The 25,551-nt window shown below is 39.6% G+C and overlaps 1 protein-coding gene across 1 annotated transcript in view; it reads left to right on the top strand.

Moving 5' to 3' along the window:
* The window catches only part of LOC100533544 (kinesin 3), a gene marked incomplete in the record, with an annotated part of 110,535 nt that extends 88,529 nt beyond the window's left edge, over window positions 1–22,006 (top strand). Inside the window, 10 exon segments of the mRNA XM_035970078.1 lie at window positions 637–722; window positions 4,113–4,219; window positions 5,501–5,646; window positions 6,787–6,894; window positions 7,470–7,682; window positions 8,831–8,955; window positions 9,409–9,649; window positions 11,051–11,170; window positions 11,803–11,921; window positions 12,404–22,006. Of these exon segments, the coding sequence (XP_035825971.1) occupies window positions 637–722; window positions 4,113–4,219; window positions 5,501–5,646; window positions 6,787–6,894; window positions 7,470–7,682; window positions 8,831–8,955; window positions 9,409–9,649; window positions 11,051–11,170; window positions 11,803–11,921; window positions 12,404–12,443 (1,305 nt within the window).
* Between the last annotated feature and the right edge of the window lie 3,545 nt (window positions 22,007–25,551).

Raw genomic sequence — 25,551 nt, 5'->3', positions numbered from 1 at the left:
TTGCTATATACACCTAGATACTGGACAAATGGGGGAAAAGCTGAGTTATTTCGCTATTTTATTGAAAATAACTGTTGTTGTGTCAAGTTGTTTTATTTTTCAATGTTCAAATGAACCTCTTTTGTTTATCAGTCATAAGGTTGTTGATTTTGTATCGGATGAAACTTTGTGAAGATTTTTAAATCTGGAGATTGTGTCAACAGAGCATTCATAAATTACAATTTTTTCTTCTCTCTCTGTCTGTCTCTGTCTCTGTCTCTCTCTCTCTCTCTCTCTCTCTCTCTCTCTCTCTCTCTCCCTCCCCTCCCTCCCTCCCAGTTGAGAAAAGGTGTACCCTCTCCTTCCACCTCTCTCTCTCCCTCTCTCTCTCTCTCTCTCTTTCTCTTTTTCTCTCTTTCTCTCTCTTGAGTGGTTGAAAGACTCCCCTGATAGGTCCCATTGCTTTTTTAGCTTTCTGTTTGTTTTAGTCTGTCTATATTACTTGTTTCCAAGTTTTTGTCCTAGTGTTCTCTTGTCATAGCTTTTATGTGCATCTTTTATTCAAAGAACAACATACATAGGCACAAGCCACATTGCTTTTGTAGTGATGATTTCCCACTGTGATACATGCTGACCATCATTTATTCTTGTGCTCAGGTGGACAACTGCTCTCAGCCGGCCTGCATCACCAAGGATCTGTGTATGGTGGTTCACTCCCGAGACACCAAGATCTCCGCTCCCAGGTATGGTTGAGCTCCGTAAAAGATTGTTGTTTTTTGTTTCTGTGGAGTAATGTGCATTACATTATAAGACATATTTTACCAGCAGCCATACCTACTCTAATGGCCACCTGTCCAGGTCTAAACAAATGACCACCTCCCAGTTTCCTCCCCTCCGCCCCCTGTTCTTTTTGACTTTATAATGACACTGTCCATAGCATAATACCTAAGACAATCACGTTTGTCCTCTTCAGTGGGTGGCCTTCTTAGACAATTGCGACTGAATTATTTAATGTTCTGGTATTTAAATAGTACCTTTCATTTCATTATGTAGTCTTTTTTTTTTTTTTTCAGTGTACTAAAGGACCAAAACAAAACAGAGAGCTTTATCACGTGGGAATTCCTTTGCTTTCATAAAATAACTACCCACCAAGCGAATGATATCAGTTTCCTCCCCCTGTTTTCTTAAGTTTCAAAGAAATGATGTTATTTTTAATGAAATAATTGTTGCTATAGCTTTCAAAGAGAAGAAAAAAAGTATTGTATCCCATGTCAATGTGCTTTTCCTGTCTTGTTGCTAAGTGTCGCGCACTTGTCTTCATCTAAGTTATTTATGCATTCAGTTCAGTTCACGAACAAATCTGATCGTTTAATTCTAGATTAGAACTTTCTTTTGGCAAGTCGTGTTTTGGGGCTGGGCAAAACTGAAAAAACTGTATTTGCTCCCAATGCACTTAATTCCCTGAGTAGAAGAGAACAAGTCACTATCTTTCGCCTGCGAACACAACGCATCACACTGAATTCCTACCTAAATAGAATCCGATAGGATACCCCACCCGACTGCCCGTTGTGTGGCTGCTAGGATGAAACAGTATCACACCACCTCTTTACCTGTTCTGCACTTAGTACCTACCTACCTGCCTGCCTCCCCAGATATCGGAAATACTCTATACAATGACAAAACATAGCTGATAAAAACCTGTAAATTCTTTGCCATGTTGACAGGCCGAAGGGCTAGAACTCAATTGGCCGCTAGATAGGAAAAGTAAAGTAAATTAAAGTAAATTAATAAAGAAAGTGTTTTCGGGCTCACTTCAGGACAATCAAAGAGCTTATTCAACTTGGTAAATGCCTACCCCTGATTATCCTGGTTTGATATCTAATTCATAAGAACTTTTTGTACAGTGGGTGGTTATGTTCTGATCTGACTCACCTAGTGTAACTTTTTTTTTTTGTCAACAGTCATTCATTTTTCCGGTGTGTGAAGGGTTAAATTATTTTCCTATATCTAGCGTTACTCTTCTTAAATCAGTGGTTGAGTTAACTTTTCCTTCTGTAGTCAGGATTATACTTTGATTTCCCTTCTTCTTGGTCGTAATGACAGTATGACCGTCATCAGTTGCTGGTGTTAATATTGCCACCGTTATCTGTTGCCAATGTCGACTTTGCCACTTACATCAATTGCTCATGTTAAAATTGCCACCTTCATCAATTACTGGTACTCACATTGCCACCTTCATCAGTTGCTGATGTTAATGTTTCCTCCCGTCATTAGTTTGAGAGCACCTGTCGTTCTTCCCTTGTCTTTTCTATGCCGTTGTTATCCCTCTCCGTTGTCATTTTGGTGGCAGCACTGTGCACCTATCCTTGTGTCAGTGTGCTTTCTGCCCACTGTAGCAAATATATAAGTATATTAATGTGAAGTGTTTGTGCCTTATTTTATTGATGAGTTGATTTGTCAAACAGGGCTGCCCCTCATTACCAATTGGGAGGAATCGTTACATTTTAAAAAAAGAAAGAACATTTTCACAAATAAGATCCTAACATCCCTTATTTTGATTCTTTTAAAATCTATTTGATGTTCAGTTACCCCAACCCATCCCCACCCTCCCGATGTATAAGGAAGAAAAGCAGTCAGACTCTAACAGTCTATATATCACTATGTTATGTGCTACTGTCTAACTTAAACACCCTTATGCACAAAAAAATCCCTTAAGTTGCACCATAGCCAGGAGCAAGACAAACTTTAGTTTGACAAGATATTAAAAAATTCCTGCACTTCGTTTTGTGGGTGACAGCCAATTTTTTTTCCTTACGTGACAACAGCGAGTCCATCAAGATTTCTTTCATCACAACCTTGTTTACGTCCTTGACAACCCAAGAATAAAGACTATCCATGGTCATATTAGGATTTTTTAAAGTCAGATTGCCAATTCTTTTTTGTTGATTACTTAAATATATGAGGGTGCGGTGGCGCAGCGGTAAGTGCGCTCGTCTCCAAAGCAGAAAGTCCGGGTTTGAGCCTCGTTTCGGACAAGGATTTTTTTCACCCTCTCCTGCCCACCCAGCTGTAATGGGTACCTGACTTCGAGTTGGGGAAGTAAAGGCGGATTGGAAAGAAACTGGCCACCCTACCCCAATATGCCGAAGGCTCAGGAAGTTGTCTCACTAACAAGGCAATCCCAAATGTCCAGATCAGATGCGGGAACAACTTTAACTTTTTTACTTATATATATCCTGATGAGTGGGCAGCCCTGCAAGCATTGCTGATATAGTCATACTGTCTGAAAAAAGATTGGGTTGGGGGAATTGATAATTTTGTAGTTTGTCGGTATACCTACTCGTTAATTTTCATGAACTGGAAATCAGGTGAAGTGCTCTGACTCTTAACCTCTCTTTTTCTTTTAAGTTTTAGTTCACTAGGACCTAGTAATGCTGTTCAGTATTATCAGTTGTTACTGTTCCCTCCCTCCCCCCCATCCAACTCAAATACTTTTTTTTACATAAAATGCTTTAGAAAGTCAAAGTAAAACCTGCATTATTGAACGGAGCCTACCACTGTACTAAAATACATACTTTCCAATTTTGTCTTAAGTCTAATTATTCTTTGTAGATGGAATTCTGATGGGGTTTGCTTCTCCTTTTCTCAGTGTTGCTATTGCTCTGATCTGACTCCAAATGAAATATATTTGATATCGTGCCAGCTCTCAGCTCTGTGATATAAGTCACTGGATTTAGTATCTTCAGCAGACAGGATATTGCTTGCATGTGTCCTCACTTGTGACTTGAGTTGTTTTTGTTCTTTTTCTGATGTCTGGTAACATTTATGTTTTATAATTTTCTTTGATTTGCCAAGTGACATTGAACTCAGTTTTACTTTTTTCAAGTGGGGAGATTCGGGTTGTTTTTATTTTTTTCTGTCTATGAGCATGGGTGTCCCCATCCTAGTTATGATGTCTGGCAGTATTGTCTGAGTAGATAGCACTTTCTTTTACAGCTGTTTCGGAAGATTTTAGCCTTGGCCTGAGTCTCCCTCAGCGTTCCTTCCTTCCTCCCCCGCATTGCTTCAGTGCGTGTGGTTCGGTGTCGCATGTTGTCATTAAAGTCGGGGTGGTCCCCCTTTATGTTTTCCAGTCCCCGTTTCAGAGCCCTGAAGAACTTGTTCGGCGTGGCCAAGCACCCTGACTGTGGCAAGGTCTCCGGGATCTATGAACTTCTCCTGCGACAGTTCTCAGAGTCAGGTATGGACTAGGACAGTACTTGCCGACCTGGGCAATATTGCCCCTGCAAGTAGGCGATTAATTGGTACTTTTTTATGGGGAGTGGCGATCACCTGAATAGTGACAGGCTGCTGCCTGGGAATGAAAAAGTTCTATCAGACATTTCAGACATGGTATGATAGACAATATAGAGGAGTTTGGCTTCCCAAGATCGTGATGTCAGACACCAAATGTTCTATCTGCTGTATCAAAATGGTAAGATTATTCAAGGTGGATATCAAGCTACTCAAAGAATAGCATTCAAAAAAGCTTGACACGTGGTGGAATTCACAATTCTTAACGTCAAATTTCTCAAAACAAGGTACTGAGCAGATAGAACTTTGTAATTCTAGGGTCAAGGTGTTGTTTAATATCCAGTTTGGAAATACATTTCGACGGATGGTTTGGAAATTTTAACCTCTCAAATGTGGTAAAAATGGATGTTTGTTATTAAAAATGGGACAAGCACTGGTTAAGATTGTTTCTTAGACTGGCTGTTTTGTCCTTGTGTCTCAGGCTCAACCCAGACTAAGTAAGGTACTTAGCATCCCAGCAGAAAATAAGAAAATAATCACTTGAAAAATGTTTTTTCTCTGTCTGGAAGGTAGTGCAGATAATTGTAGTTTGCAGATAAAGTTCAACTGCTATTTATAGTCCCATATATCTTTCACTGGAAGACTCGCCCAACGTTGCAATAGTAATTCCATTTATTGCTGAGGCTGTTTGAATGTTCCATTTTTGGCCCCTTGGAAATGTGCAACTTTGCAGCCTCTTGGGCACATACTGCTGTCATTTACATATTCTGTCTGCTTTGATTGCCTGTCGTGGTATAATATATTTGAATTGCTGTTTGCCATGTCAGCCCATGTCCATTGTAGTTAATTACCTCAATAAAGGTAGCCTTTTATTGTAGTAATTTATATTGGGTTGAGTACATTGGTTTTATTTATCCAAATAAATGTACTCCAGGGTATCAGCTTTTCTAATGTAGACACATAGTCGTACAGATCAATTAGATGCTACATATTTTTAAAATCCCTTATGATTTAATGGTCAGAGAAGATATTTATACTGACATGTACTACGTATACGGGTAGATCATGCTCCCTCCTGATTTTTATTATGGATGCAGCTGTCTATCTTGGCAATGGATTCAGAACAAAGAAATAATAGGTTTCTTTCTTTCAGTGACCCGTTTAAAGCATAACTTCGTCACTATGTTGCAAGTAAATAATTACTCACGAAGCTCCGTGTTTGTTTCAGGCTCTGAGCGTCGTCAGCGCAGAGTGCTGGACACGTCCTTGACCTACGTGCGTGGAGAGGAGAACCTGAATGGCTGGCGTCCCCGGGGAGACTCGTTGCTAGGCGACCACCAATGGGAGCTGGAAAAGCTGACACGCCTACAGATGGTATGATAGACAATATAGAGGAGTTTGGCTTCCTAACAAAAGGCAACGGCTTCCTAAATTATAACTTATGGCAACAGAAATGTGGCTGATTAGGTGTCTTTCGAGAGTTTTAAAAAAGGGAAAAGAAATCAAATGAGATGGTGCTAGGGGAAGCTTGCATGGGATGGTCACTTAAAAAAACAATTAGGAAGAGACAAGTGTAGTTCCAAGGACGCTTGAATCTACATAGAGCATAGGCTTCAAGCATGTTGCTCTTATTTGAAAAATAGACAACACAAAAGGCTGTGGTAAACAAGGATTCATGTGGGGTTTTTTTAGAGAACTTGAACAGATGGACAACAAAAAAAAGCCAGGATAAAATAGATTTTTTTTTAACATCTTAGCCCAGAAGTAAGTGGCAAACTCCGATCATTCACAGATGGTCAGATGAGACGTTTAGAGATATCCACTCATTTGTAGATGTTTTTTCTAAAAGGCATTTAACTCACTTTTTTTCAGCTCTGAAGGAAGGTTATTCTGTCAATGTCCTACTTTCAACTTCATTACTAGTCATTCTGGTGCGATTATGTTGGTTAATTCTATTGTTGCATCTGTATTAGTTAATCCTACAGTTAGAATTGTGTTGACCAATATTTTTTTAATTTCTGCTTTTCAATCGCATCACACTTGAAGAATGAGATCAATATCTTTCATATACTGGGCTGTTCTGCTTAATTTCTCTATTGACCCATACAGCTTTTCTTCTAAGTGTAATTAAAGAGGCTGACCATGGTTCATGTCTTATGGCCCTGTGTGTCCTGCACTGCTTGAGGATGTGTTTCACAGTTTGGTCTGCTTCTCCTTAGACATTTTGGTGATGGTGCAAGTTAAGAACATCTGTGCATGTGATGTTTGAATCTAGTGTGTTGTATTCTTAGTCTGAAAGAGGGTGATTGGCGCGTTTTTTGTGTGGTTTGTTCCTTCTCTCCTATCAATGTATCATCCTTTTCTCTCCTCCTTTTTTTTTTTGTGTATGTTTATCTCTAATAACACCTCTAATTTTCAGCACTTACATGACCTAATTGTATTGCAAGTGCTGTAAAAGTAACTAAAACTAAAACTTTTAGTCTGAAGATGGGATTCCTCCTGTGTGTTTGCCAGGTGGAGAAGACGCGACACGTCATCCTGCTGAGGGAGAAACTGGCCGAGCAAAACAAGGCCTCTGAGCTCAGCAAGCTCGACAAAGAGATTGTCAACCGGCAGGCCAAGGTAATGCAGGTTCTTGTTGTTGTTGTTGTGTTGTCGTTGTTTTTGCTGTACTTTCCTTCTATTGTTTCTGTCTAAAAAAAGGTGAAAGTAATGCTAAGTGACCATGGCTAACGCCATTGGCATAGGAATTTCAGTTATCAACCCACACTAAACGATTTATTTCGGAGACAACAAAAACAACTGAAGTGAGATTACTGATCACAAATAAAAGAGAGAGAGAGAGAGAGAGTGAATATAGACATGGAAGTGTTTGGGCACATAATATTTATGTTCTTTTTGTTGTGGGAGTGCACATGAACTTTGTTTGATCACTACGTTGTAAAAAGCCAAGACAAATATATCCCTGTGAGACGAATAAAGATTGTCATTGTCTGTCTATCTTACCTTTTCCCCAGCAGTAAATGACCGTTGTTGCGTTGATGCACTTCTCTTTATTCAAACTTAACTGTGATTTTTGTTATCTCCACTCTTTTTCTGTATATGTTAATCTCTAGTAACACCTCAAATCTTCAGCAACTGTATGAGCTATTTGTGTTGGAAGTGCTGTAAAACCCATACTAAAACTAAACCTCCAGGTGAAGAGCCAGCGAGTCAAGAATGACGAGACAGAACAGAAGGTGGACGAGAACCCGAAGGACATAGACGTGAAGGAGAAGACCATGCAGATTCTCAGCCGGGGTGAAAGTCTCGAGCTGAAGACAGACGGGGAGCCAGAGAAAGAACTGGCTGCCAAGTGTGTGCGGTTCATGCTGCAGGGCCGACTTCCGCTGAAACCCCCACCTGTGAAGGTGAGCTCTGGGACCAATAGGTCACACAATCGCTTGGTTTTTTTTAGACAGCCCAACAATGTGTATGTAGGAGATTTAAGTTCGATTCCTGTGTAGAGAGAACTTTTATTGAGCATCTCCATGTCTCTGTTTTTCTGGTGGATAGTTTGTATTTCTCTCAGCCCGGGTGGCCTGGACAGGTAGGGTGGAAACAGCCTACCTCTTAAATCATCTAAATAGAGTCGATGGTGACGTAAAACTTCTACAGTTATATGTGTCACGACGTGGTGGAATCCGGCGCTCGTCAATTTTTGGGTATATGAGGTTATTGGTACCATCTTAAAGGCTGTTCATGTGCATTCCTTTTGGTGAAAAAAACCCCCATCCAGCTATGTTTAATAGAAGTCACAATATTTGCGATTGAAGGTGGTCAGGATCGCCTGGATTCAGAAGTAAAATAAGCTAGAAAGTGGCCGCCAAAATTTGGTAACTTCCATAGCCTGAGAATCCTTGGAAACTAAACTTTTATATTTTTTGTGCCTTTAATCAATGTTTTTCCGTAAAATCCGCACAAATATATGTTTTTAAATGGACATAAAAGGTGTTGAGCCAAAAAAAGAAAATTGGAAAATAATTGCCCATCAGCCAAAATAATGCCGATTTCTTTGATTTCATTATTTCAACGAGCACCTAATTTCACCACGATGCCTCACATATTATATTTACATTTCTCTATCTCCCTACCCTGTTGTCTATCTGTCTTTCTCTTTTGCTATCTGGGTCTCTTTCCCTATGATTTATGTTTATCTGTCTATTTCCATAAGTTTTGCATCTCTCTGTCTCTCTGTCTCTCTCTCTCTCTCTCTCTCTCTCTCTCTCTCTCTCTCTCTCTCTCTCTCTCTCTCTCTCTCTCTCTCTCTTTCTCTCTCTCTCTCTCTCTCTCTTTCTCTCTCTCTCTCTCTCTCTCTCTCTCTCTCTCTCTCTCTCTCTCTCTCTCTCTCTCTCTCGCTCTCTCTCTCCAGTTTCTGTCTGTGTTTCCCTGTCTTCTGTACCTTCATCCACCCCCCCCCCCCCACACACACACACACCAAGGTACTTTTAGTACTATTCATCTGTTCTCTCTCATTCTCTCTTTCCTCCCTATCCTCCCTTCCCTCTCCCTTTTGCAGCAAGCAGACTCGATGCTGAGCTCCACTACCACTGTAGCCTCTGAGGAGAGTGAGGGTGGTCAGTCCAGCTCTGACTCCCTGGCCGCTAGCATGAACAGCTCCATGGTCTCTGACCAACTAGTCAAGTAAGTAACATCACTGAAGTATGCAATGGGTGCACGTGCTTGTGTGTGTGTTTTTTGTGTGTGTGTGTATGTTTGTTCGTGTGTGTTTGTACGTGTGTTTGTGTGTGTATGTGTGTGTCTGACTGTGTATACCTTTCATTGTGATAATGTTTATTCCTAGATTGTAAGACAAAAGCTGGTGAAAGCACTTGCATGTATGTGTGTGTGTGTGTGTGTGTGTTTGTGTGTGCATGCATACACATGATGTATGTGGGTGTATGTGTGTGTGAGAGGGACAGAGAGAGAGAAAGAGAGAGAGAGAAATGATTGTGTGTGTGAGAGAGAGAGAGAGAGAGAGAGAGAGAGAGAGAGAGAAAGCGAATGTGTGTGTGAGTGTGTGTGTGAGAGAGAGAGAAAGAAATAGGTGAAGTAATCTTACCCTATTGTAGTTGACATAATTTTGTCTTCTCTCAGGTCTGTGACGGCCATCCCCATCCAAGTGAGCAAGTCATGTGATAGTCTGCTGACCAGCTCCCCCTCCCCCTCCAGCGATGCCGCTGACCGCAAGCTCTCCCTGCCCATCAAGGCCATCAATCTGGACACACCCATGTTTGTGCCAGATGTGGAGGAAGTGCGGGCCAGCCCCGTGGTGTCGCGGCGCGGATACCTCAACTTCCTGGAGGACCAGACTAGTGGCTGGACCAAGAAATGGGTGGTAGGTGCTTGTGTGGCTAGAGAATGGCTAAAGAAATGGGGGATGAGTGTTTGTGTGACTACAGAATGGACAGAGAAATGGGTGATGAGTGTTTGTGTGGCTACAGAATGGCTAAAGAAATAGGGGATGAGTGTTTGTGGGGCTAGAGAATGGATAAAGAAATGGGTGGTAGAAGTTTGTGTGGCTAGAAATGAGAAGTAAGTGTTTGTGTGGCTAGAAATGAGAAGTAAGTGTTTGTGTGGCTAGAAATGAGAAGTAAGTGTTTGTGTGGCTAGAAATGAAAAGTAGGTGTTTCTGTGGCTAGAGAATGGATTTTAAAAATGGGTGGTAGGTTTTTGTATGGCTAGAGAATGGACAGAGAAATGAGCAATGGGTAATATGAGTTTGATAAGAGAATGGACAGAGAAATTAGAAACGGGTGGTGGGTGTTTGTGTGGTTAGAGAACTGATAGAGAAAGGGTGGTAGGTGTTTGTTTGGTGAGAGGATTTTCCGTAGAAATGGGTGGTGAGGGTTGTTGTTTTTTTTACTGAAGGATTTTACATTGAAATGGCTGGTGTTTATTTGACGATAGTTTTTTTTTTCTAGAAATTGATGGTAGGTGTTTGTTTGGTGAGAGGATTCTATGAAGAAATGGGTGGTAGATTTTTGTTTGTGAAGAGAAAGTACAGAGAAATGTATGTCAGGTGTTTATTTGGCTGAAGGATTTTACGTAGAAATGGATGATGTTTATTTGGCTAGAGGATTTTTGGTAGGAGTGAGTGGTGCATGTTTGTCTGAGAAGAGAGTGGACAGAGAAGTGAGTGGTAGGTGTTTTCTTGGATAAAAGATTGTCTTAAGAAAAGGGTTTATTTATGTTTGTCTGGCAAAGGGGTCACAAAGAAATGGATTATAAGTGTTTGTCTGCCTCAAAAATTTTATGAATAGATAATAGATGTTTTTGCTAAAGGAATTTTAGAAGAAATTGGTGGTCATTATTTGTTTGACTAAAGGATTTTTTCAGACATTGGTGGTAGATGTTTGTTTGGCTGGGGGACTTTACAGAGTAATGACTGCAACATGCATACTATGTGGAGTACAAATGTCCATTTCCTGTGTATGATGGTTCAAAATATGCCACAACATTGCCTTCGTCTGATGCTATTTGGGCATGTGTTTTCGCTACGCCTTTAAAGAGTAAACTAGCAAGTGGTTGGCGGGTGCTCTGGTGTGGTTTGCTCCTTCTTTCCTATCAAACATCTATCGTCCTTATCTTTCCTCCTTCTATTTTGTGTTTGTTACTCTCTTGTAACACCTCTATTCTTCAGCACTTATAAGACCTTATTGTGTTGCAAGTGCCTTAAAACTCTTACCAAAAAAAAAGAGAAAACTAATCCCATGTGTGCTGGCTACTGTGTTTTCAGGTGGTGCGTCGTCCGTATGTGTACATCTACAACACAGAGAAGGACCCTGTGGTGCGTGGCATCATCAACCTGGCCACAGCCAACATCGAGTACTCAGAGGACCAACAGGCTCTGCTCAGGGTAAGACTCGGCTAACTATCATTACCAATTTGGAGTTACACTTTTTTTTTTTATGAAATGGCGCAAATAGGTTGATTAATGTTCTGATTCCAATTTTTTCTTTTGTTTTGCAAGAGACAAGTCAACAGCCAAGAACCCCACCTCCCCACTTTTTTTCCAAACTCAACTAAGACGAAATCTCTTTCATCACACCATATCTTGCGTCAAAGTTCATGTCGTGTTGGATGTTTCACATCTCACAAGATTCAAACAGGGAATCCCTCCCTATTATCTCAGCTGAAAGGAGTATTGGAAACTTTAAAACATCTTTCTTTTTTTCTTTTTTTGTTGCTTTTACCAGATGACCTTGTCCTCAAGGAAAAAGTATTTTTCCATTTTGCTCTGGAAATATCGAGGGGAAAAAAAAGTATTAAGCATGTTTCAAAAGTTATGATTTTATGTTGACTTCATAGACCACTAAGTTCCAAGAGCTGCTCACCATTTTGGCATCTTGGTGAAATTTCGAACAACAGAGACCAAAAAGCAGATGAAGTGTTTTTGTTTCTTTCAATGCAGCTTGGTAACCAATTACACTTTAGGTCATATTGTATGGGCTATAGAAGTTATCTGCATTACTTTTATTATCCCTTCAGACACAGAATGCGTTCTCGGTTATGACCAAACACCGCTGCTTCCTGCTGCAGACCATTGATGACAAGGATTTCCACGACTGGCTGTACGCCATAAACCCACTGCTGGCAGGGCAGATCAGGTAGGGATGGGTGTATTATCTGTTTCTGTAGGGGAATAGAGTTCACCTCTGGTTAGTAGGTGGGTAGGTGGAGGGTACAACTGATAGATCCTACTCCTTTCTTTTCTTCTATTGTGGCTATCAGGCTATCATTCTTTGGCCTTGCACTTAATGACTGTTGTTGTGTCGATGCACTTCTCTTAATTCACCCTAACAAACAACGAAACTGCCTCTTGTTGATCCTGCTTCTTTTCTTTCCCTCTGTTGTTTTGGTCAATGTAATGCTATTTCTCTTTACTAAATGATATTCATATTATTGTGTTGATGTACTTCTTTTACTTGAAGTGAACGAATCTGTATATACCTTATTTATTTACTGATACCATACTGTACTTGTATATGCCAGGAGCATATTACATCTCAATATTGAGACATGCTTTAATTTTACTTTCCTTTGCCCCCTTTATACACTGACTAATATTTTCGTGCCTCCAAATTCACAGATCAAAACTGTCCCGCAGGAAGCAGCCAATGAAAATCTAAAGGCTCCTGTGGTCGGCCGGGTTCAGCCCTTTGATGTTCTACATGTTGTCCTTGTCAACAAAATGCTTCTACACCAAAACCATCAAGTGGTCAACTGTACCCCAAGTGTGTGATTTGTTCTCTATGGAGTGGTGTCACCCAGTGTTCTATTCCAGTCATGCACCATAGCCAAGCACATTTGGTCTACTCTTATCTATAATGATAGTCCCCTGATATAACAGACTTTTTTTTCTCTCATTTCTCATTTTCATCATCATGTGACATACTTTTTCCTCCATGTTCATCTTCATATGACATAGTTTTCCTCTCATTTTCATCTTCATGTGATATATTTTCCCTCTCATTTTCATCATTTGAGAAGTCTGGGCTCCTTCATGGAGATAATGAGAAGATAATGAGAAGAGTTGTGTTAAATGACTTGAAAGTCTTTGGTTTGATACTTAGAAAAGAGATAAAAGAAGAGAGTGAATCCTTCTGAGGGTCTTTGGAAGTGTTTTTTGGACATGCAGAGTGTGCACCCTAATGTGTCAATGATTGAGTGATGAATGATGGGCCGGGGGGATGTGAGAAGATATGGAATGGACGAGGTTTTTGTCAGTGGTCAAGGGGCCCCTGACTTTGTATCAGTTGCCAGGGGGTTGATGAGTTGGGGGTTTGAGAAGTCCTGACAAAGGCTTTTGTCAGAGTTGAAGGAAGACTTGTTTTCTGTCATGATTGTCACATGATCTGAAACAATCATTATTGTCCGTTCCATCTTGTCACCCATGAAAATTCCTTGCCAGACACTTGGCTCATCGTGTACCTCCAGCGTAAGGTTGTAGTATTACGAGTCACTCTGTTGTTTTGGCCTACTCATAGACTTGATATTTTTGTTCTGCTTTTTTTTTTTCCTAGAACGGAATGGGAACTGGATTATTTGTTTTATTGTCAAGAGGTTGTTTATTTTGGGGTTTTTTAAATTGCTGCTCTAGTGTTTTTGCCAGCGTCCCATAATGCGCAACTCGCAAAGCATAATGCTCATCTCTTTTACTGTATATATTGAGGTATTTTCGGCACACAGGGTTAAACATTTTCTTCTCAAATATTGTTTTTCAAAATCATTTGTATACTTCCTGGTTGTAGCAGTGTTATTTGAAACTCTTCTTTAGATGTATCAGGACCTTCCCATTTTCAAGGGTTAAAAAAAATAGCTACTTGCATTTGTGAACAATTTATAAGGAGCTTTGAGAAGAAAAATCATAGCTTTTGGAATTACGACAGCTAGTTGATGGCATTTTGTTTCATAGCTAAAAGTTAAAATGACAAACTTCAGAATGAATAAAAGTAAATCACATCTGGCTCCTCTTTAGTCAATTGATATAGGAAACATATTTATGTCTAACTCCCTCTTCTATATACAGTGCAGTATATTACCATAGCCGAATTTTCTTGTGCATGTTAAAGTTGATGTTTACAGCAGATCCGTGACAAGCCCTCATTATATGATTATTTCAGAGTGCAATATATAATAAGCTATTGTGTGATTATTTGTGACGGTCTGTGCTCTCTTCTATGTGTGCTCCAGTCGACGGTCTAGTAGTTTCAGCGTCTTTTTCATCATCGCTGCTCACAAATATTGGATGCTTTCTTGTCATTGTTCTATGCCACACTAGTCATAATCATCGAATTTTGTAGCTGTTTTTATGTAGATGCTGCCATTTCTTGAGACGCCATCTCACTGTCTGTTGTAGAAGCAATGAGCTGTCCACCATTGCTTTTCCCATTCCTCTTATTCTTAACCTTCAAATTCTAATTTCTGAATTTCTTTCTTCTGAATTTGCATTTTTCCATTTCTTACTATATGGTTTCTTTTTATTTTTACATTTATATTTTTTTTTATTCATCAATTTCTCCTGGTGTTTATCAGAGTACCGTGGACATTCTCCACAAACTAAACTCCTGGTCATAATAGATGGTCTTTCATACTTTGTACTTTTCCTCTCTTCCTCCTCCTTATTCCCTTCTTCCTTCCTTTTGTCCTCCTTAATCCTTTCATAATACTAAAATCTGCCACTTGCCATATTGTGACTGGGTAAACTGTGGCCATAGCCTATAGTCTCGTGTTTTGCAGACAGAGAGAACATCGCTTTCTAATATAACGTCCTGTAATTCTGACTTTTTACACAGTTTCAAGAAATGTATGTTTTGCTACTCTTTACAAGCATGTTGCTTGGTTGGAGAATGACAAAGGGTTTTTAACCTGGTTCAGAAAAGTTGTGATTGTCCATTTGTTAGACATGCAAGCTTTCTCTACTTTTTCAGCTTAGAAACTGTTCTAAAGAGTCTTCTTAAACTTCAAATTAAGAAAGACTTCTTTTCCTCCACATATTATATCAAATAGTAATCATTGTAATCTTTTGCTTATTCAATATTGATTATTACAGCCTCCATCGGTGTGGTGTAGGATTTGTTAAAGGTTTTACTTTAGAAGGAAATTGTTGGCTAATGAGCAAAGATGCTGAAGGCACACCCTTAATGTGCTGGTCTTGTAGAATTACTGTAGATCACAACATCAGCATAATACTTCACTGTTACAAAAATAGCCCAGAGGCTTTGAGTCCTAGAGATACCAGAAATTAAGAGTTAAGAGAAGTAAAGGGAAAGTTGCCATGTGATCTAGATTTGTGTCCTGTTTGTGAGCCAGTGTGGTTGGTCAGTGAATCCATGTTCTATTGTTGTGTAGACTTTCTCTGAGATGAGTCAAAGATTTGGAAAGTTGTATAAAGGTCATCGATTGAATTGTCTTGTCTGTCGCTCGCTCACAGAGTAATCAAAAATTGTTTTTGTATAATTTTGAGTTTCAAGTGTCATAGCTCAAAATGACTTGAGGGTGGGTGGTGTGTGCTACATAGAAAACTGTATCATATTTTGTACATTTTACTTTTGTAATATTATCTTTGTGTTAGGTTGTTTTGTTTTGTTTTTGTGCCCTCCTTTCATAATGGTGCTTTTATATCTGACTTTGGTGTCAAGGCCACCCAGCTTTCAAACTTGTTTGACGTTTCTGCGGATGACAAATCTATTTTTGTTTCAACGGAATAGGTAATAGTTGCTCTTTTTTGGTTAAATTGTATAGTTTTCCTTTTTTTCCCTTCTTCCCTGATTTGAAAGAATTTTGTGTTTGGTGATATGAAAATTGCCTTAATCAGTTCTGTTGTGAATGGCTCAGAAGGCAGATATGTTTTGCTGTGTATACCCCACTTAGTTTTTCAAAAGGCTTTCCTGTCCACTCATTAACATTGAAAAAAAAAAACATTGTCAAGTCTCAACTGACAGAAATTAGGAGTATGTTAGACTTTCATAATTTGGCTTATTTTTTAAATTCAGTTTGTTTTAAGTTTTTCTATTTTTATGCCTTTAGAACTCTCAAACTACAATTTTGTTTGATAAAAAGTAGGTCTTTGCTGTTTTTTCCTTACTTGCTTGTAGTTTATTGTTTATTTTTCTACATCTTGTAACTTAGGTCTTTTTATACATGTGTCTTTAAGGAACAAGGGTTGTAAGAAGTCATTCCCTACAGACTTATAGTCCCCATTGTCTTTTGATAAATATGTATATGCATTTGAAGATAAAGAAAATTGTGACATTGAAATCAATTTCCAGCTTCTTTTGTACCACAAAGATTTTTTACTCGTGAGAGACTTTACTAACTTGAGTCATTCAGGGATGTCTTGTGCTCCAATCAGATAATCCATTGAAACAGCTTCAGTGGTACTTTTTGTACATAGCAGGTTGTCTTTTGTTTGGCATATCTGACTGATGTTGGGCAAGTGGCAGGGAAAGTGTGACCTTTTCTGACCCCTTCTCGTGCTCAGGTAGTATGACATGTTCAGAGAAGCTTACTTTGTGATGCTAAAAATAGAAAGTGAGATTTTACTGGTATGACGTATGGAAACCCTTTGTATAGTAATTGAGGGACAAGGGAGAGAATAGGCTGATTAGAGTACTAGGTATTTGGATATTCTTTTGTTAGTTCCATGGAATGTAGAACGTTACTGCTCTACTGACTGGCACAGTGTGTAGTTAACTCACTCGTTGTCGAATGTAGAGAAAAACTGCCGTAGTAATGAATACAGATCTACCTTAGCTAAAGGCATGTGTTCTTGCTCTACGTTTTAAGTAAAGGTGGAGAAAGCTGAGGAAAGCCAAGCGCTTTTATTGACCTGCTTCTGGGTTCAATCGCATTCTTGTGGCTCTCTGGAAAAGAGGAGTGTTCTTGTGTGATTTTGGGAGGTGAAGGGCAGGGGGAGGAGGGCTTGGGTGGAAGGAGAAATGGGTAGGATTTTGGGGTGGGGGTGGAGAGGAGGGTTTATTTTTTTCTTTCCTCATCACTTGTTTCATCTTGACTGTGATCATTCTGTATTTTTCCATTAATTGTGCTGGTATTACTTATTTAAGTAAGCACTGTGTAAAGTGTATGTATCGATTGTATCAGTTGTGATTATTTAAGGAACGGTGTACATTTTGTGTATCATATTTGGTGTGTCTTGCTGTAGCATACTCGTATCTCGTCAAAGAAAAGTGTACAAATTTCTGGCTGAAAATCAGCAATACCGATCAGTATGTTTATGTTAGTTTGTCTGGCTTTCAGTTGATTGAAATAATCCTGAGGATAGGCCCCCGTGTTTCTGAAAGCGGTCAAAGTTTGAAAAGAAATCCTGTCTTTTTGACCAGTCACAGGGATGGTGTTGTGTATCTGGGTTGTCTGATGTTTGACCGGTCCATCTTCCCTGAATGATCCTCATCTGTATTTCTGACTAAAAGACTTGTAAACAATACCTTTTATATCCTTGAAACAGGTGAAAATATTACTGCCCCATTCCATGAAACTTACAGTTTGCTGTCGTTGTGAAATCCTATTCATTATTTCCAGCAAAAATTCTTTCTCCCTCACTGATTCAAAAACAGAAACACATGTACTTACACACACACACACACACACACACATAAGTACACACATATGCACACACACACACGCATATGCACACACACACACACACACACACACACACACACATAATTACACAAATATAAAAACATAAGCTTACACACACAGGTTTACAACACATAATATAAGAACTGCATATTATGTGATCTTTTATTTATATGTAAATTGGATATTTTGCCATTTCCGTAACTCAGGGTTAGTTGTATGTTGTTCTTGGTCTACAGACTCTGACTTTTCTGAACTGATTTCTCAAGTCTTCATGGTTACCTTTTCTTACAATATAAAACTTATGTTGTGTATGAGCCGTGTTGACTGGACTTTACAGAGAGCTACTCTCTCTTCAAGTGAAATTTCTGTCAAGTTGTGAAGACCACTACGACTACCTCGTGGTAGGTTGAAATGTGAATGGATTCAGTGTGGTTTGTCTGGCAAACCCTAAAGCATAATGAAAAAATGATAATATAGCTTTCTCCGCAAAGAAAATGCTCCAAGTGAAAGTACAGCTTTGCTGTTCATGATCAAGGCAGCCAGAGTATATAAACATAACCAAGCACAATTTGTTGTGAAATTCTTTAGTGCTGTTCAGGGATTTTTTCTCATGCTTCTTGAATACCCAATTTTCATGATTTTAAACGAAATCTGCAAATTCAAGTCATTTGCAAAATGTTAAAAGGAGCACAACTGCAAATAATACATGTCAATGGGTGACTCAAATTGCTAATTCAAAAAGTTCTAAACATAAACTTAATGGGGAAAAGGCAGAAAAAAAACAAACGAAACGAGTGTATAGTATTCTTTTAGACCAGTATAGCTCCTATGCTTTTGCCAACACAAAGTCTCTTAACATGAAATATCCTCTTTACTGCTCCTCTGATCTATGCGCACTTTTGTTTCCCATTATTCTCTCCCTGGTATGCTTTTGATATCACATTTTGACTGGTTTGAGTTACTTACATTTATCCACACAGGCATTGGTAAAAGATAACTTTTGTTTTCTTTTTCTTCTTTTACAGTCTGTCAATCTGTTAAAATGCATGTATGTGTATATTTTTCTCTTTTCTGCTCTGTGTCTTGTTTCTGTTTTCTCCATCTTGTCCTCTTTCCAAATTTTGTCTTTCCTTCTATGGATATATTGCCCTTTATCTCTTTTCTTTCCTGTAAGAAATCCAAAATCCAAATGTTTTCTTCTCAGTACAAGCGCACTACCCTCATTTCTCACTTCCTCCCTCACATCCCCCTCATAGCGGAAAGGAGGGGGGGGGGGGTGTTTAAGGTCTTACTCCTTTTCTTTACTCTGCTCATACTGTTTTTCTATCTTGTACACACAGATACACACACACACACACACACACACACACACACACACACACACACACACACACACACACACACACACACACACACACACACGCACAGGGAAATACTTATACACCCCGCTAAACAAAGATACACCTGTTGTGAGATGGTACACATACAAAAGAACAAACGTGGACATACGTCAGTTCTTATTGCCATTCTTAATCGTGCAATATCTGTGTAGTGTTCATATCTTCCAGCCTAGTGAATGTGTCAGCCCGTGAATTCACTTTACTGTGTCTTTGTTTAATTTGTTCAGCTTCTTATGTGTAGAATTATGGACCGTTCTCTCTTAATCCCTTTCGTTTCCCCCTGTATATTTCATGCTTTGTTATATAAAGCAACGTAAAATTATTTTCAAAAGTGGAATTTCTGTACCTGTTGTCATGGATGATTTGTTTCTTATTATCTGTGACTTTTACTGGTTGGGAAGGAAGTCCTTCTGAGTAGAAACAACATTGTTGATATGTGTTGACTCTTGCTCTTTTTTATGTTCAGTGTATGTCTCAGTTGGTCACAGTGTGGCTTTACAAAGAGATAAAGAAGGGTAATATGCTTCACACAGACATTTCTGATTGTTTGAGTGCATGGCTTTTCTTTTTTCCACCCTGGAGTGCCCAAACGGGTTGTTTTTTTTTCTTTCTGGCAGATATTTCGGCATAACTTGAATGTCCAGATTATGCGTTGACTCTCAGACAACCACTCTTTATCAACCAGATTTGTATGTGCAATCTCAGAGGACTTGAATGTCCAGATTGTGCATTTATTTTTTGTGGACTTGAATGTCCAGATTGTATGTGGGCTTTCTATGGACGCGAGTGTCCAGATTGTACCTTTACTTTCTGTGGACTTGAATGTCCAGATTAATGACAAATTATTTTCTATGGACTTGAAAGTCCACATTTGTATATATTGACTTTCTATGGACTTGAATGACCAGATTTATGATAAACACTCTTGGGACTTCATGGTTCAGATTTGATTTTCTGAAAAAGACTTGCATATACTAAGGACTGGAAGCTGTGGACTTGTAAAAAATATAACTTTTCTGAGAACTGGATTGTCCAGACCTGTGAACGGCAAAGCTAGTGTGTCTAATGAGAGGGAAGTTCAGGTCTCTGTCGTCTCCGCCAGAATTGCTATCCAGAATCCGGTTTTGATAAATTGGGTTGTCTGCTATGGTAGATCAGAACAGTATAAAGGCAAAAGTTATTAGCATAAACCGTGAACTTTTTTTCTCGGTTTAGCTTTCAGTGATCCCCGTGTTGAAACTTGAAGAAATGCTTTCGAATGTGAAATGGTGATTTCAACTAGTCTGGTGGGAAATTTTATGTGCAGACTTTTTTGTATTGGTCTTTTGTGGACTATCACAGGTAGGCTTATGATATTGTTGGCCAGCTCCTCAGATGTATTTGTCTATAATTTTGAAAACAAATGTTTGTTATTAGAGTTTCTCAGTTTGTGGTATTGGTTGTATGTGCTCGTGAAATATTTTTCTGGAATTCAAATTCTAAATGTTGAAAAAAGCAAGAAAAGATACATAATTCTGGTACAATTTTGAAAAGAATTAACAGGGTTTTTTTTTCTTTTCAGTAAAAAAGTTTGCTTTCTGGGCTGAAAACATTTGAATAGCTTGTCAATGACATGCATATCCTTGTATTGGACACTACCACGACAGTCATGTAAACGTACAAGTGAATGGGTCAATAAAAATATACAGTTGTAGTTTGAGGCAACTTTCCTCATGCTTACATCTCTGTACTGGTCAAGTCTTTCTCTACTTGCATATATATAAGCATTACAGGACACAAAGCATGTTGTCAAAGTCTGTGCATTGTCACACGACTTGATATTAAACATAATGATATATGGTGTATGTAGTGATCTGTCATATGTCCTCTGTGATATAATGACAGGGCTCAGGACATAATATATCTGGTATGGTAATGCGAGGGAAAGTTGACACAGCAGAGATGTGCAAGGTCCCATATACTGTGTAGAGAATTAAGTCCTCTGTTCCGATGCCAACACTTTTTTACATTTGATCAATGAATAAATGAGACTGGATAGGAGAGGGAGAAAGTCAGAAAGTTGTTTCTGTAAAGCATGACATTAATAGATACATTATGATAGAAATATACAATGTATATGGTGTTCTTAGTATCTACACTATCTTTAGAAGTATATTGGCTGCTTATAGCACAATCATCTTTTGTATGGGTTCAGGGGTGGTTGCTATTGGGTGTATGGACATCAGAACTTGCGACTTAATTCTTCAGGATGTGATGTGCGAATGCCTTTCGACATTTCGGAGGAAAGTTGTATTAACTTTACACACATACCTCATTTTACAAGACTTTTATGAAGAAAATTATTTAAAGAGATTTATTTTAGAATAGTTAATTTGACACACGTACCATGTTCGCAAGACTTCATTTGGAATGGTGAGTGTATTTCAGTAAAAAGGTAAACCACAATACTTGGCAATGTGTTTCATATATTTCGTGAGTGAGACATTTACAAAATTACTCCTTAATGTGTATCTAACTGCCATGGGAGACAGGTTGGCTGTTTTGAGAAGGGCGGAGGGGGAGTTGTTAAAATTGTTTTGTTGTTGTTTTTTTCTTATGAATATCTAAGGCCTCCTGGGTGGAAAGTGATGTAAGTTTGCCTTTGTGTATGTGTGTACATATAATAATATATGATTATGATTATTACGGAATCTCTGACAGGGCTGCTGTTGTATGCCCCCCGTTGTCATCGTCTTGGTAGACTCTACTACTACTACTACTACTGGTTGTTTTCGCTAGCTGTGTGTGTATCCCATGCTTCAGTCAGTCTCGTGTATGCTGCTTTCTGCTCCTCATCATCCGGACCGGCTTGTGTCTCTTGTGCTGTATCAGTCAGTCAATCAATCAATCATCATGAATCCAAACCGCTAAGCTTTCTTCACGTATCGTAGTAGATGAGATTTATGCCACTCGCTCTGTGTAGCCATAGGCTAGCGGGGGCTGGGTAGTAAGTTGTCGTCTGTCGCCACCACCGCAGCCGCGAGCTGAGGTTTTCTTTTTTTCTTTTTGTTCTTTTGTTTCGTTGTTTTTTTTCTCTCTGATGTTTTCCGTCAAACTTTTGTGTGTCTTGTCACCATTCCAAGTCGAGCTTACGTCAGCGCTCCTAAAAAAATAAAAAAACAACTTACAATAAACTTTGCGAGTCAAAACCTGAGGTGGTTTATGCCTCCTGCTTTGTGTGAGTTTGTTCTTTTTCATGTGCTTTTTGTTGTGTTTTGTGTGTGTTGTTGTTGTTGTTGTTGTTGTTGTTGTTGTCTGAGTGTATGTGTTGTTGTTGTTGTTGTCTGTGTGTGTGTATTTGTATGAGCGACAGAGAGAGAGAGAGAGAGGGGGGGGTGATGGGAGACAGAGAGAGATTGTGTATGTGTGCGCGTGTGTAAGAGAGGGGAAAAGGGGATGGGGAGTGAGTATGTATGTATGTATGTATGTGTGTAAGAGAGAGAGAGACCTGTAAAAACCACGTGGCGCAGACTGACATTACCAGACGGGGCCCATATACCAGACCATCTTAATTGGGCCCGCTTGGTGGCCATTTCTTTGGAATTGGTACTGGCTGGGCTGTCCTTTCTATCTAGGCCTTGCTTATTGGCAACTTTAAGGCAATTGTTGCGTCAATGTAATCCTCTCTCTCTCTCTCGCTCTCTCTCTCTCTCTATCTCTCTCTCTCTCTCTCTCTCTCTCTCTCACTCACTCACTCCCCCCCCCCCCCCCCCCCCGGGGGGTGGTGCCACTGACTGAAGTGTCTTTAGGCCATTCCCAAAGGGGGGCGGGGGGCATTTCTCGTTCATGCACAGTAGAATTGTAAATGGGCCGATTCATCAATGCCACGCTCATAACTGCCTGATCTACAACAGAGAACTGCTGCTTTTTCTTTCCTAATCCTTACTATTGTCATTTCCCTCTACTTCTTTTGTATGTTTGTCACACTCTTGTGACCCACTCTTACCGGGTAGCCTTGATACTCGAAGCAGACTTTGTGCTGTTGAAGCTAGAGAGGTGAGCAGAGTAAGTCTGATCCCCTGTAAGGACTTCTCAGCTGACATCCACCCCTTGACGCTCATATGACCTTATGCAGTTGCGAGCACCGTAAAATCTCTACTAAAACAAAATATCTCTCTCTCTCTCTCTCTCTCTCTCTCTCTCTCTCTCTCTCTCTCTCTCTCTCTCTCTCTCTCTCTCTCTCATCTCAACTTTCTTCAGATTTGAGCTTTGAGGTCAGGTTGAAGTGGCTCAGCTGGTGGTTGGAGGGTGTTCCGATGTGGTTTGCTTCTCCTTTCCTATCAAACGTCTATCATCTTTATCTCCCCTCCTTCTTTTTGTGTTTGTTATACTCGTGTAACCCCTCTAATCTTCGGCACTTATATGACTTTATTGTGTTGCAAGTACCGTAAAACTCTTACGAAAAACAAGTGGCTCCAGAGACGTCCCAAAGAGAACACTATACCTCATCCTTACACAAGAGACGGGGAACAATAGGTAGATCTAGGCCTAGATATTGAAAACAACCTTTCCTCTCGTCTAAATAAACACAAAACAAAAAAAAAAACACGTCTGTGACAAATAATGCATTTTAGATTGCAATAAAGCCTTTTAAAAAAAAATTGTGGCCGGTCCACTCTACCACAATGTATCTGTTCCACTTGACGATCTATTAGGCCGACCTTCCTTAGGAAGGCTTCGGGACATACGTACCTCACGCGTGAAAACAAGAATGGGAACAATTTAAAGTCTTAGAGTACCGCTTTACATAGTACGACACGACACAGTGGTAATGAAAACCGCGTGTGTTGAAAAGTCAACTAGTTCACTTTTTGTGAAGCGTGTGACACTACCGGAGAGGAGAGCCGTCTTCTGCAGATATTATTTTTATATTTAATTTTGGATCCCGTCAAAAACAACCCACAGGTTTTAGGTGCGGAAACAATCTATGTCTTGAGCTCCTCAAAAGTTTTGTAAGAACAGTGTGTCATCTTTACGCGTATTCAAAGAGCAGAATTCTTTGAAACTCACCTCTTGTGCTCCTCGTGAGAAAATGTTCACAACACCACTTGGACCGCTTTTTTCTTTTTTTTCTTTTTTTTAACCGGTCCATTTTTATCAAGCAGCTCTTTTGCTTTCAGTAGTAGTAACAACAACGGCAAAAAATGGGCAGCATTTGGGATTTTAAAATAACTGTTAGTAAAAGTTGTGTGGCGTCGGTGGCCTAGTGGTTAGGCTCTCGGACTCGCAACCGTAAGGTCGTGGGTTCGAATCCCGTCAAGGGCCCGACGTTGTGTCCTTGGGAAAGGCACTTTACACGAATTTTCCTCACTTCACCCAGGTGGGAATGGGTACCCGGCTATAGACAGCGAAAGATCTTGTCAGTTTGTTAGTGTTTGAGCGCTTAATCGGCTGCTCGCACTGTATGCTTCCCGGGAAGCTGAGAATGTTTCGGAGTGTTCTATGGTCTGCTGGGGTAATAATATAGTGTAAAGCGCATAGAGCCTGCTGTTGAGCGGGGATATGCGCTATACAAATGCTATCTATTATCTATTATTATTTTTTATTATTATAAAAGTTTAGACACTATATTTGATGACCCACAATCTTGCCACCAAAATTCGTCTGTGAACGAGAAAATTGTCGCTGTTTGTCAGCACCAAGTTGCGTAAGATTCTTATCCTTCTATACGACAAGTCAGTGACATGTCTGAACTTTTGTCTGGGTCGGTGTCTAATAGTATTATTCGTCGACAGCTCCACATGAAACAATAGATCTATGTACCGATGAGTCCTCCAATTTCAGCAAATCTAGGCCCTGGGTGATTACCTCATCCCTTATTAAGCCCCTATAGCTTCCAGTTGGTCTTCCTCGTTTTCTATTTCCAAGTCTGATTGATAGCGTAATCTTGTCTTCGGCATTCTTAAAACGTGTTCTAAATATCTCCAGTTTCTCCTTTTTATAGTTGTGTTGACATCTTCAATTCTAGCTCTTTCCAACACTTCATTATTTGTAATATAAATTCGGTCCATCCTTTTTTTTAGGGTGGGGGTAGTTTCATGAAAATAGTTAAATCTCTTCTGGGTACACAACAAAGTCGTTTTGCATCCTGGATTTCAAAGCAGAAAAGTTGTTTTATTAGGTTTTCTCTCTTTTTTTTTGTCAGTTACGATGGTCCCCTTATGGTTGATATCATGCATTGACATAATAGCCTACTACTTTGACTTCTTACTTTGTGCTAAAAGTACTGCCCCAGTTGAAAAATGTCGTTGAGGAACTAAGACTGGAACCTCTCGCACCATGCTACTCCACGACAAAGCAGCTCCCTACATAGCATCATAACTGTACATGCAAGAGCAAAAACTATGTACATGCAAGAGCAAAAGTTCCAAATTTTGCCTCATCCCGCCTACAGTACTGACTCAGTTCCCTGTGACTTCTGGTTGTTTCATATTCTGAAAGATAAGCTTGATGGACGAAAGTTTGAAAGCGTTCAGGATCTAGCAAGAGTTGTCAATTCAGATCTCTGCGAAGGGTACTGACAGTTAACTATCGCTATGCCTTCCAGAAGTGGATGTAGAGGCTAGAGAAACCTGCGTACAAAGTTTAAAATAATATTTCGAGGGTTTGCGAAAATGTCAAAGTTTGTTGAAGTTTGTGAGACATTTCACAACTGCCATTACTTTTCTATCCACTTTCGTACGACTCAGACTGT

Source organism: Aplysia californica, unplaced genomic scaffold (genome assembly GCF_000002075.1).
Source record: "Aplysia californica isolate F4 #8 unplaced genomic scaffold, AplCal3.0 scaffold00217, whole genome shotgun sequence".
In the NCBI taxonomy this organism is placed as follows: domain Eukaryota; kingdom Metazoa; phylum Mollusca; class Gastropoda; order Aplysiida; family Aplysiidae; genus Aplysia; species Aplysia californica.
The sequence above is the reverse complement of the archived record's forward strand: the minus strand, read 5'-3'. Positions and strand labels throughout refer to the sequence as shown.